We start from the raw sequence: 12,745 nt of genomic DNA on the forward strand, positions 1-12,745 counted from the left end.
CCTGTGTCCAGGCTTCCCCATCCTTGGCTGATCCATCCCGAGAGATGCTGTGAGTCCTACAGAGCATCATTGGCCTCACTGTCTCTGGGTGGGTGGGATAATCCTCTCTCCCTCATCACTAAGCTCGATGCTACCCAGTGCAGGCGTCTGTTAACTGATCTAACAGAATTGGCAGATAGTGCTCTCCTCCAGGCATGTTTAGCTGTCCAGTGATGTCGCATTAGCAGTGGTTCCAGAAGAGATAATGCTAGCCATCATCCTTCGATTACTGATAGGGACTCCAAGCATCATGTGATAGGGGGAGTTTAAGCTCTACTGGGTGGGCTCAGAATAAAGGGGGAAGTGTTGTTCTTTAAAGTGTTTTTGATTTTTCCTCTGAGAAGCTCCAGCGTGTGCTCAGAGTCCGTACGCTTTTGGCTGATGCGGTAGGCTGGCTGCCGAAAATAAACCGCTTCATAACTTCAGCAGTTTGTGAGCGAACATAGTCATCACATTGCCAAGGCCAAATCAGCTACTCATTCATTTAGACGTGCAGCAGGGTCTGCCCTACGAGAACAGTAATAACAGTGCTACACCTTTCATGCATTAAGTGCTTGCATTTTAGTATGTTTATAATATATTTGATTAGTGCTGTATTACATCACTACAGGGCTCTTAAAACACTGCTTCAGCAAATATCTTACCCTAGATTTAGTGAACCAGCCCAGATATTTTCAGCACTGGAGCTTCATGACTTACATTGCTGACAAACACATGGTCAGTAGTGACCCAGATCTTTTCTGTAAATACACGCTCACACACTTCAGCCTTCAGCCTTCAGCCTTCACTCTCAGTTTGTTAGCTTCCAGAATTGCCACTGGTTGCAACAAAAACCCAAAGCACAATCAAGTCACTCTTGTGTTTAACAGTTGGAGAGGTGTTCATTTCATGAAATTCTGCAACTGTGTCTTCTTCTATTATTCATAATTACACACTAATACACACTAATAAAGCCCTCATGCAATATAGTACCTAGCCAAATAAATACAATTACTGGGCTATATTCAAAGAAAAAGCTTTTGTTTTGACTTTATTTGAAACTACTGTGTGAATAGTTTCTCTAGTTTATATTGGACTGTATTTCTAAGAAATTTTTATGCATAATTACACTCCTATTTGATATGTTGCCCTCTTTGTCTTTCTGTGTTATTGCCTGGTAGGTGCTGAAGACTCGTCTCACTCTGAGGAAGACGGGGCAGTACTCAGGGATGTTGGACTGCGCACAACAGATTCTGAGGAAGGAGGGCATTCGAGCGTTCTACAGGGGCTATGTCCCAAATACTCTCGGCATTATCCCCTACGCTGGCATTGACCTGGCAGTCTACGAGGTGTGTGTGTATATGCTATCATTCAAAAGTTTGGAATCACTTGTCATTGTCTTTTTTTATTATGTATTTAAAAACAATTTATACAGTGCAGATTGAAATAATTTAAACATCATCAAAAAGGTATTACTTATATTTGCGGTAAAAGAGACAAGAACAAGTTCTTGACGCATCTAGAATATTGGAATCATTTTAGACGTTTTTCATAAAAAAACATAAAGGCATTTGTTTTTCGGGGTTGGTAGAGGTAAGGTAAAGGTCTGTAAGGATAAAGTTAGGGTTAGCATGTTTAAGTCCAGTAGGAATAAGTTTAGGGTCAGTAGCAATAACATTAGGGTCATCTCAGTTAGGGCAAGTAGGAATAAGGTTAGGGTCAGTAAGGGTAAAGTTAGGGTTAGTAGGGATAAGTTTAGGGTTAGCACAGTTAGGGTCAGTAGGGAAAAGGTTAAGGTCGGTAAGGATAAGGTTAGGGTTAGCATGTTTAAGTCCAGTAGGAATAAGTTTAGGGTCATTAGCGATAAAGTTAGGGTTAGCACAGTTAGGGTCAGTAGGGAAAAGGTTAAGGTTGGTAGGGATAAGGTTAAGGTCTGTAAGGATAAGGTTAGGGTTAGCATGTTTAAGTCCAGTAGGAATAAGTTTAGGGTCATTAGCGATAAAGTTAGGGTTAGCACAGTTAGGGTCAGTAGGGAAAAGGTTAAGGTCGGTAGGGATAAGGTTAGGGTCAGTAGGGATAAGGTTTGGCTTAGCACAGTTAGGGTCAGAAAAGATGAGGTTAGGGTCAGTAAGGATAAGATGAGGGGTTAGCATAGTGATGTCCAGTAGGAATAAGGTGAGGGTCAGTATAGATAAGGTTAGGGTCAATAGGGATAATGTTTTGGTCAGTATGGATAAGGTTATGGTTAGCATGGTTAGGTCCAGAAGGAATAACGTTAGAGTTTTAGGGATAAGGATAGGTTCAGTAGGGATACAGTTAGAGTTTGTAGGGATAAGGATAGGTTCAGTAGGGTTACAGTTAGAGTTTTAGGGATAAGTATAGGTTCAGTAGGGTTACAGTTAGAGTTTGTAGGGATAAGGATAGGTTCAGTAGGGTTACAGTTAGAGTTTGTAGGGATAAGGATAGGTTCAGTAGGGATACAGTTAGAGTTTGTAGGGATAAGGATAGGTTCAGTAGGGATACAGTTAGAGTTTGTAGGGATAAGGATAGGTTCAGTAGGGATACAGTTAGAGTTTGTAGGGATAAGGATAGGTTCAGTAGGGATACAGTTAGAGTTTGTAGGGATAAGGATAGGTTCAGTAGGGTTACAGTTAGAGTTTGTAGGGATAAGGATAGGTTCAGTAGGGTTACAGTTAGAGTTTGTAGGGATAAGGATAGGTTCAGTAGGGATACAGTTAGAGTTTGTAGGGATAAGGGTGAGTTCAGTAGGGATACAGTTATGGTATAGAAGGTACAAGGTTAGGGTGAAGTTTAAGTGAAGATATAGCATACTCTGCTACAATAATGCCAAAATCAGCTCTACTCACTACAATCATGCATGCGTCTGTAAGTGTGCGCCAGGTGCCTCTGACAGTTTCTGGGAAACATGGGGCTCATTCATTTTCTCGTCTGTCAGTTGCCGCAGGGGTTCAACGAGGGTGGATTCATTTGTATTCACATTTTTTTTGTGTTCTTCGTTTTTCCATCATCAGCTCCAAATAGCTAAAAGTAATGTGATTCTCTTCAGTGATAAAACAAAAACTCTTGGCTGGAACCGAAACGCCTAAACCAAAAATCAAATCATTTAGCAATACTTTAATAAGAATTTTCTTACATTTGTTCTTGAGAAAAGACCTAACAAACAGTCCAATCCCAAAAAAGAAACTTGGCGATAAGTAGATTACCAATTACTCCCATCACTGTTGTCCAACTTCCGCCAATGCAACGTCACCAGGCAACCAACGCTCCGCGGAAAGCGCTGGATATCCTCTGATGTATCAGCCAGCAGACGCTTAGCATTACATTGAGGTGATGTGGGGAGAGAGAGTACATGAAACTGGAAGGGCTTTAGACCATTCCCATCAAGTATGGAGGGGCTGGTCCATTCTTGGCTTTGTAGGCCAGCATCAAGGTTTTGAATCTGATGCAGGCAGCTACAGGAAGACAGTGAAGAGAACGCAGCAGAGGAGTGGCTGAGTTTTGAAACGTTAAAGACGACCCGAGCCGCTGCATTCTGGATTAGTTACAGGGGCCTGTTGGTGCGTAAAGGGAGACCAACCAGAAGACAGTTGCAGTAGTCAAGTCTTGAAGTGACGAGAGACTGAACAAGCACCTGGGTGGCGTCTCCAGAGAGGAAGGGTTGAATTCTCTATATGTTGTACAGGAGAAATCTGCATGACGGAGTTACTTTTGCGACAGGACCTGAGAACAATAACTGATCATCCATGACAACACCAAGGCTTCGAGCTTCTGTAGATGGCGTGACTGGGGAGTTCTCAAAAGAGAAAGTTTATTTACATCCACAGAGAAAATTCTCTAATCTGTGAGAATTAGTGAAAACCTGGAAGTACATCAGCGCTATGCTTCAAACACAGAAATGGGTCGTCCGTCTAAACCGGCAATCTGCAGCTGGTGGCTTATTCAGACATTGCTAGCATTGCTTGCTTTTAGGACACGTTGTTAGTTCATTAGAAGTCCATTGTTTTTAACAGCCTCATTATCTGTTGCGTGTTATGCTTGGCTATGACTTTTCAATGGCTTCCTGGTCATTGCTCGGGTACAAACGGACTGATACTGGCAGAGATCAGTTCGGAGTGCCTTTATTTTGAGACATCTTCGCTCAAAGCATGCCTCTCAGCCAATCACGTTATGAGGTTGGAGCAAGAATCAGGGTCAGAGACATTCTAAATGTGAAGTCACCATCACAGTGCATCCAACAATAAAGAAAGCATAGTGCCTCTTTTATACAGTGATAGTATTGTCACTCATAGCATGCCTCTCAGCCAATCATGTTGAAAGGTTGGAACTTGTGTGATAAAATAAGGGTGAGATACTTACTGAACGTATGAAGATCAGCTGCAGTGAGTTACTGTTGCTGTTTGAATTGAAACAGCGGCTTTTCTGTTAAACCCCTGTTTTTATTTTCCATAATTTTATTTATGGTCTAACAATTATAGTAATTTTTGACCATTTGGATGCCAGAAATTTAGGTGCATGATTAATTATCTTCTATTATCTCTCTCTCCATCACCCTCTCTCTCTCTTTCTTCTCTGATCCCTCTCTTAGACTCTGAAGAATGCATGGCTGCAGCGATACTGTGTGGGCTCGGCGGATCCCGGAGTTTTGGTGCTTCTCGGCTGCGGCACTGTGTCCAGCACCTGCGGACAGTTAGCCAGTTACCCTCTAGCTCTCATCCGCACTCGCATGCAGGCCCAGGGTGAGCATGAACGAAGCAGAAAGATACAAGATATTAAATAGTAGCCCAACATCCGGCATCTGCAGAGCCAGAGAGCCTGTCGCAGCAGATTCAGACCAGCAGCTCCAAAATGTGCCTGCTAAACTACCCAACTTAACCTGTGTCTATTGTTTTTACTTAACCTAACTAAAGCTTAGGTTATGTTATTTAACATCGGTTGTCTGTAGTTTTATGTTAGCTTGCTCTCATTTAGCATCTTTTTAGATTTTTCCTTTCCACCTTTAATGAAAAAGTCCAGTGGATGCCTTTATCAAATTATTTTTGTAGATATAGAAGAGAATACCACTGTATTAATCCAAATAAATTAGTTTAGGTCGTAGAATTTACGCTTTTAAATATTGTCAAATAAAAAATTTTAAGGAGGCAAGCTGTGCTTGTAGCTAAATGATAGACCAATAGATTTAAACAGTCTGAAAGAAGCAAGCAGGCTTTTTACTGATGCTGGGATTTTTCAATATTAAATATTCTGGTGTACAAACTCGCTTAAAACCTTTTTAAAAATAAGAAATAATCTCTTTTCACTTTTTTCTTTTGACCTCTTTTCTGATTATTATCATTAATAGAGTTTATTTAAATATAAGCTCATATTTTTTACCGATCATTCACAACAGGTCGTACCAACAGCTGAGATACTCTTATTTAGAGAACCAGTAAAGGCTACTTATAGTAAAAGACCTTATAGGCATTAAAAACCTTTATAACATCATTCATAACCCCTCTGATACTACCCTCTGAGTTTTAATTTGATTACATTTAAACAGTGGTATTTGGGTCATTTCTATGAGAGCTATAGCAGTGTCTTCCCCGAGCACATAGTAGGTTTCGCTTTTACTGTTTAATGTAAACACTGGTCCAACATCTTCAGCCTGGAACCACAGCATTCCCTTTAAACTGCACGCCGCTAGGTGGCGCACATACCAACAACGAAACCCCCTGGAACGGCTGGTGTGAATCTGCTGGTCTAGAACTTCGTCTGGCTCTCGGGCTCTGCAGATGGATGCATTTTGATCAGCCAGGCAATCTTTCTGTCCTATAAGTTTGGTTCTATAGTTTTGTATTGGAGCTACAAGGCTAATGTATAGCCTCCCATTATTAGATAGTACTGAATACTATCTATAAAAATGGACTCAGGGTGTGCTGAATGGTGGGAAACAGCAGTATCAGCAACACTGAAGCCTGAATTCTACACAGAATAGTGTCCGAAAATACATTATCAAGTCAAATAGGAATGACCTAAGAATTTTAATGCACTTTCCACTTCGATGCCAGGTCCCCATGCTAACACGTCCTTGTTTCTTTCCAGCCTCCACAGAAGGAGCGCCCAAGTTGACGATGGTGGGTCAGTTCAAGCACATCGTGTCCCATGAGGGTGTCCCAGGCCTTTACCGGGGCATCGCCCCCAACTTTCTCAAAGTCATTCCTGCTGTTAGCATCTCCTACGTGGTCTATGAGCATATGAAGAAAGCCCTGGGAGTGGGTTCGTAGACCCAGTCACCGTGGAATGACCGTGGAACAAAAATGGAAGAAAAAAAAATGGTGCAGGCTTTAAAAGCCTTTTCACAGATGAATGAGCCAAGCAGGACGGGTAGAGCCACATGAAGGATAAACGGTGCAGCCCTAGGCAATGAAGAGACGGGAGAAATGATTGAAGCATGAAAATCTGCTGTAGATTGTAAACAAACCTGCTATTTTTAATATAACTGAATGGAAAGGTGGTGTTTATTATGGTGGAGAGAAGGAATAATGTTTCACCCCTTGCTTACCCCTTGCTTTGAGTAACACAGTCCTTTTTTATATGAAGATGGTCCAATGAAACCTGAGGAAAATTAATTAAAAGAAATTGTCATCAAGTATTATTGAAAAAAAAAAAATTCAGTTCAAAATCTGTATAAAGCTATTAATGAATTTAATGTCTGAATCTAAAATGAGCTGGTACTCATTTCAATTCCAGTCTGAATCTAAAATACTTTCTTAATGATTTGAATTCTTTCTGAATCTAAAATGAGCTGATAATGATTTCAATTCCAGTCTGAATCTAAAATGAGCCAGAAATGATTCAGTTCTGGTCTGAATCTAAAATAAACTGTTGATGATTTGAATTCTGGTCTGAATCTAAAATAATCTCATAATGATTTGAATTCTGGTCTAAATCTGAAATAATCTCATAATGATTTGAATTCTGGTCTGAATCTGAAATAATCTCATAATGATTTGAATTCTGGTCTGAATCTGAAATAAGCCGTCAATGGTTTGAATTCTGGCCTGACTCTAAAGCACAAACACAGTGCATATTTTTCCCCTCAGTTGATTTGGTTAAAGTTCACATAAGGTTAAGGACTTTATCTTAAAGTGTCGACGCTGGCGTCTACACCACTGTGGGGCCTGCGCAGACATTGTGAACTTCTTCCCATTTTTTTTATTGGCAGATAATAGATAATAACCAGGGTGTATTTACAGTGTATTTACTAATTGCCTGCTGCATTTATATATATTTACTAAAACTGACTTGACCTGTATTAATAAGCTCAGAGGACTATTTTTATAAGGCTCAGTATGAGCTTTAAGGAAATCTTCTTGGCGTAGTGGGGAATGAACTGAGCTGGATATCTGATGGTTTTGCACTTTAGAGGTACTGTACAGTATTTAGCTTTAACTGACATTGCCTTGAGCCGCTAACTGATGCAGTGAGTATGATTTTTTTGAATAGATGGTATAAATATTGACATTTTGCACTGGTTGCTGTGTATATTCATGCAGATGCTCATTGTGGTGAATGCTGGAAATGTGTCACAAAACATTGTCTGTTTCTATGTAATGGACATTGGACCTGCAGGAGATGCTTGCATTTGCTGGAGTGAGTTTTATCAGTTTTTACATGTTTGATATTTAGTTATCACTAGGGATGCACCGATACCACTTTTTCCTTTCCGATGCCGATACCAGATTTTTAAGTATCTGCCGATACCGAGTACAGATACCAACTCTGACTTAAATACTGGATAGACTATAAATCCTGATATTTATAGAGTTCTAATTTTTGTTGTAGTCTTTTATATCTGATCCCAAATAAAATCTACGAACAGCATTTACTGGTTGAGTAACTGCACATTTGAAAAGTTTCAGAGCAATGAAAAAGTAAAAATGGCCACAATGCTGAAACACGTGCAAGTAGGGAAGCATAATCTGCCTAAGCTCGACCAAACAGCTGGTTTAAAATGTATATTTCAGAGCAGTGAAGAAAAAATACCAGTGCAATTTCACAGTTTTACTGGTTGTTTAAACGTTTGATTTCATAACATGGTTTGCAAACAAAAATGTTTATGTAAAAAAAGCTTCATGGTATCGGTGCTCTCTATTGCCAATACCGATAGTGTAAGTGTAGGTGCTGGGTATCGGTATCGGTGCCACACTAGTTATCACTCCACACTGTAATGCTGGCTTAGTTGAGTTTATTCAGATGGTCAGTGGGAAAACGAGGCCTTTTTCAGTGCTGTTTTATTTGTCTGCTGTTTTCTATGACAGCTATTGTTTAAAAGCAGCTTTGTGGGAATGCCGGTGCCACGAATGGACAGTGCAGTCATGCCACAGTAGGATAAATGGACGTGAAACAATTTTTCTCAATTTCAATTGAATTATACTATATACTATATTAATATATCACTGTCGCTGTCATGTAGTAACCTTGTATCTCCAAAATGGCAACTTTTCAGGAGGAGGAAATGACCATTTATTGGTCCATTCATCATGAGCTTTTGACACAACTGCCAGATTGCTGTTGTCCAATAGATACAAGGAATTTGCAGAACAGCGTATACTAGATTTACTATTTAAATACATGTAATTTAACAATTACAAATGTCCATTTGTACAGTGCATAGAAAACATGCTCCTCCAGTTAAGCTTCTAGAGCTCTACATTATGAGCATGTGATGCTACACACATTTATTTTTCATGGTGAGTTGGAAACGATGAATATTCACAGCCATCTGCCTGCTTTACCGCCACCTCTTATCTAAAATGTGATCTTGCATGTTTGCTCCTTCTCCGCTGTGTTCTGAGATATACATGCGACCGCTCAAAAGTTTGTAATCAGGGTTTTCAAACATGTTTGTTTGCAGATAAACGTGTAAAATGATCGTAATACGCTAGACTTCTCCACAATCTCACAGATTTCTAGTACACAGTACAGATTTCTAATACACAGGACAGATTTCTAGTACACAGGACAGATTTCTAGTACACAGCAGCAAACTGTGTAATAAAATAATAATAAGAGTTTTCGGGATGACTGACAGAGCTGTAGCTGATTCTAAAAGGACCAAGACAGCTGTACCACATTAAGAATATTCAAATGAAACTCTATTTTGATAATGGTGATCAATTCTCAAAGCCGATAAATTTCACAGTGGGGTCCAAAAATCTGAGAACCTGGAAAATCATAAAAGTTCCATATCCCAGAAAACTGAAATTTTAAAGTCTGTAAAAGTCTGTAAAAATGGTTTATTTACTGTTGATCACCTGTTCATATATGGGCTGTACACAGTCCATGCTCAGTTTTGCAGTGAAATTTCTATATATTTATATATTTTTAACGACTATTTTAAAGGTTTAAAAATTGACGATATTTCAGTGCTGTTTCGACAACAACAACATGGACAGAATTTTTTATTCTTCTCCAAATACATATGTTCAAAATAATCATTAATTAAAACATTTAAAGAAATAGCTGACACACCTTTCAAGGTCTAGTGTTTAATATTTCACTCTGTAAGTTGAATAAAATAATGCTTATTTATGTGATCAGTGATTCCAAACTTTTGAGCGGTAGCGTAGGTTTGGAGGAGGAAGTGGTCGTTAGCTCTTATGGACAGGATGTGACATTGTGAGGAATGTTGGAGCAGTGTAAGGGAGGTTATTCAGATCATTTGAACTTAAGTCCTCGTCCTGCTTTTTTGTTGTTGTTTTTTTAAAGCCACATATACCCCGATCAGCCATAACATTAAAACCACTGATGATGTGAATAACGTTGATTATCTGGTTACAATGGCTTCTGACCTACATATAAGGCAGCATGTGAACAATCTGTTCTTGAAGGTGGTGTGTTAAAAGCAGCAGCTTTAGCTTTTGATGGTACCAGGGGACCTGAACAGTATTGTAATATATGTTAAGGCTGATCGGTGAACATTGTTTTGTTAGGATATAGGATTTTACATGTAAATATTTAATTTTTTTAAATGCCTAAAAACAGTTGAATGTTCCTTTTGGTAAACTGCATATTTACATAAGTTACTATTTACAGTGTCTTTGTCTTGCTGATATGAATGGATGACAGTAGGTGCCTTGTACAGGCGCTTCTATAGGTTCTGTATTTAAGAGCCTCGTGCATGCTATCAGTGGTAAAGTCTGTTTCCACTGGCTTTCATTAATGATGCCTTGCTTTTGAATTTGTATTTGCAATTCAACAATTTACTGTATCAAAGCCATGTGGATGCCATCTTAAGGTGGATGGTCTTGATATGTTGCTTTTGTGCATTCTTCTCTTACAGATAACAGAGCTTTGACTAGTTTGGATGTGAGTGAAGCTTAGTTCTTTACAGCATTTGTACCACAACTGACCTATCCATGCTCAACCAGGATAAAATAAGCCTCATTCAAATGGGATTGAATGTACATGGGGTCCTGAGGTCAATTTTCGTTTTACAGGTGTTACTTTATGATTTTACTTCCATCCAGACCAGCCATGGTCAGTCACCAAACAATCAATGCTCTATAAGAGTTCATTGGTCTGGGTTGGTAGAACTTGGTGTCTGTCCAAAGAGGTGGTTAGAATGGCAGCTACAGGTCGAAGACATTACTTTATATTCATATACACACCTGTCACACAAACACCCAGGTTTCGTGCCACATACTCGCTCACTGTGTAGAATTTTATTGAAGTCCGTGGGCAATTGTTTTTTTTCTAAGGAAATTATAAATGAATCCAATCTGAAGAGGAATATGAAGGCTTTACCGGCTGCTGAAAAAAACTCTCACAGGATCTAATGAGAAAATGTAGCTGACAATGTTTGAAATTTGGTAAAAATATGTCAAAAATAGAATAATTTTGGTGAAATGTGCCATAATAAAGAAATGTGGTAATATTTGAAAAAAATACAGAGCGTCGTCAAGATTTGTCAAAATAGAAATTTGGTAAAATTTGTCAAAATTCTGAAATTTGTCAAAATTTGCCAAAATAGAGAAATATCCAAATTTGTCTGAATTCTGTAAAAATACATGTTGAAGTAGAAGTAGAATTAAATAACTAAAAATACATATATTTTTCCATTTCAAAAACCTGTTTTAACTATGAATTAATCTGAAGAGGGATGTATAGGCTTTATAGGCTGCTGAAAAAAACTTAACTGGATCTGATGAGAAAATGTAGCCACAAAGTTCGTAAAAATAAGGAAATTTGTCAGAACTTTATATATAAGACAGAACTTTGTCAAGATTTGTCAAAATAGAAATTTCTCAAAATACAGAAAATTGCCAGATTTGACAGAATACCGAAAACAATATATAGAAATTGGTCAAAAATACATTAATATATCAATATTTGTCAAAATAGAGAAATATCCAAATTTGTCTGAATTCTGTAAAAATCCACGTTAAAGTAGAAGTAGAATTAAATAACTAAAAATACATATATTTTTAAATTTCAAAAACCTGTTTTAATTTTAAATTAATCTGAAGAGGGATGTATAGGCTTTATAGGCTGCTGAAAAAAACTGGATCTGATGAGAAAATGTAGCCACAAAGTTCGTAAAAATAAGGAAAATACAGAACTTTGAGAAAGAAATAGACATTTGTCAAAATACAGAAAATTGCCAGATTTGACAGAATACCAAAAACTAGTTTTTGTCAAAACGAGTGAATATATAGAAATTAGTCAAAAATACATCAATTTATCAATATTTGTCAAAATAGAGAAACATCCAAATTTGTCTGAATTCTGTAAAAATATATATAGAAATTAAGAATTCTTAAAATAAGGATTTAATGCATCTATTTTTACATCTACAGCTACAGAGGTGTAAGAGGACTGTGGAGTGGGGTTTCAGAAGAAGCACTGGTTGATCAGGTGGCTACATACTTTTGGACACATAGTTGATCCCTGCATAGTCGAGGGTGTTTGTACGACTATAGAATGTGTGTCGTGCATTTTGCAGTCCGATAGAAATGGGCTGTTTGTGAATGTTTCGGTCAGGAATGGCTTATATAGACTAGTCTGAACATGGAGGAACGGTAATTGCAGGATGTTGAAGTTTATTACATCATGATGCACTTTTTTTCAGTCAATGACAAAACAGCACTTACTGTTTAATGCTGAAGACTGCTGTACTAATGCATTTCTGCATGTTTGAATCTGTGTATAAAAAGTGTATATATTTGCTATCATTTTACTGACAAAGTGTAAATAATAGGAATGTGTGTAAAAGCTGCAAAACATTTCTGTAGAAATGTAACAAAATAAAGATCTATAAGAGGGAAGCTGCTTTATTTAATGGAGCGTTCATCTGGTCATCTCACTGTGTTCTCTCTGGCTGCTGGAGCTGCTGTAGTCACTCTCGGTCTCTGGGGAAGCTGCCGTAGTTGCTCCTGACTGGTGTGGCTGCTGAGGTAGTCGGCCCTGGTTGCTGAGGGTGCTGCTATAGTCTATCCTAGTCTCTGAGGGAGCTGCTTTAGTTTACTGTGCTCTTCTATTTACATGCACGACACCCAGTTGTAATCATTGCACTACATATTCATTTATTTTTGTTTACTATTAAGTATAGTTTGCTATAAATATTTGCTTGAAAAACCTTTGCTTTATTGAATTTAATTGAATTGACCAATAAAAGGATAAATACTATTACTTCTATTACTACTACTACTACTAATAATAATAATAA

The 12,745-nt window shown here is 38.2% G+C and overlaps 1 protein-coding gene across 1 annotated transcript in view; it reads left to right on the plus strand.

Annotated features, from left to right (window-relative positions):
• slc25a23b (solute carrier family 25 member 23b) overlaps positions 1-12,328 on the plus strand; it is a 28,896-nt gene extending 16,568 nt beyond the window's left edge. Inside the window, exons 8-10 of the mRNA XM_072693953.1 lie at positions 1,200-1,367; positions 4,625-4,775; positions 6,118-12,328. Of these exons, the coding sequence (XP_072550054.1) occupies positions 1,200-1,367; positions 4,625-4,775; positions 6,118-6,299 (501 nt within the window). The 3' untranslated portion in view covers positions 6,300-12,328. The remainder of the gene's footprint in view (positions 1-1,199; positions 1,368-4,624; positions 4,776-6,117) is intronic.
• Positions 12,329-12,745: the final 417 nt, after the last annotated feature.

The sequence above is a fragment of the Salminus brasiliensis genome, chromosome 12 (genome assembly GCF_030463535.1).
Source record: "Salminus brasiliensis chromosome 12, fSalBra1.hap2, whole genome shotgun sequence".
NCBI lineage: Eukaryota > Metazoa > Chordata > Actinopteri > Characiformes > Bryconidae > Salminus > Salminus brasiliensis.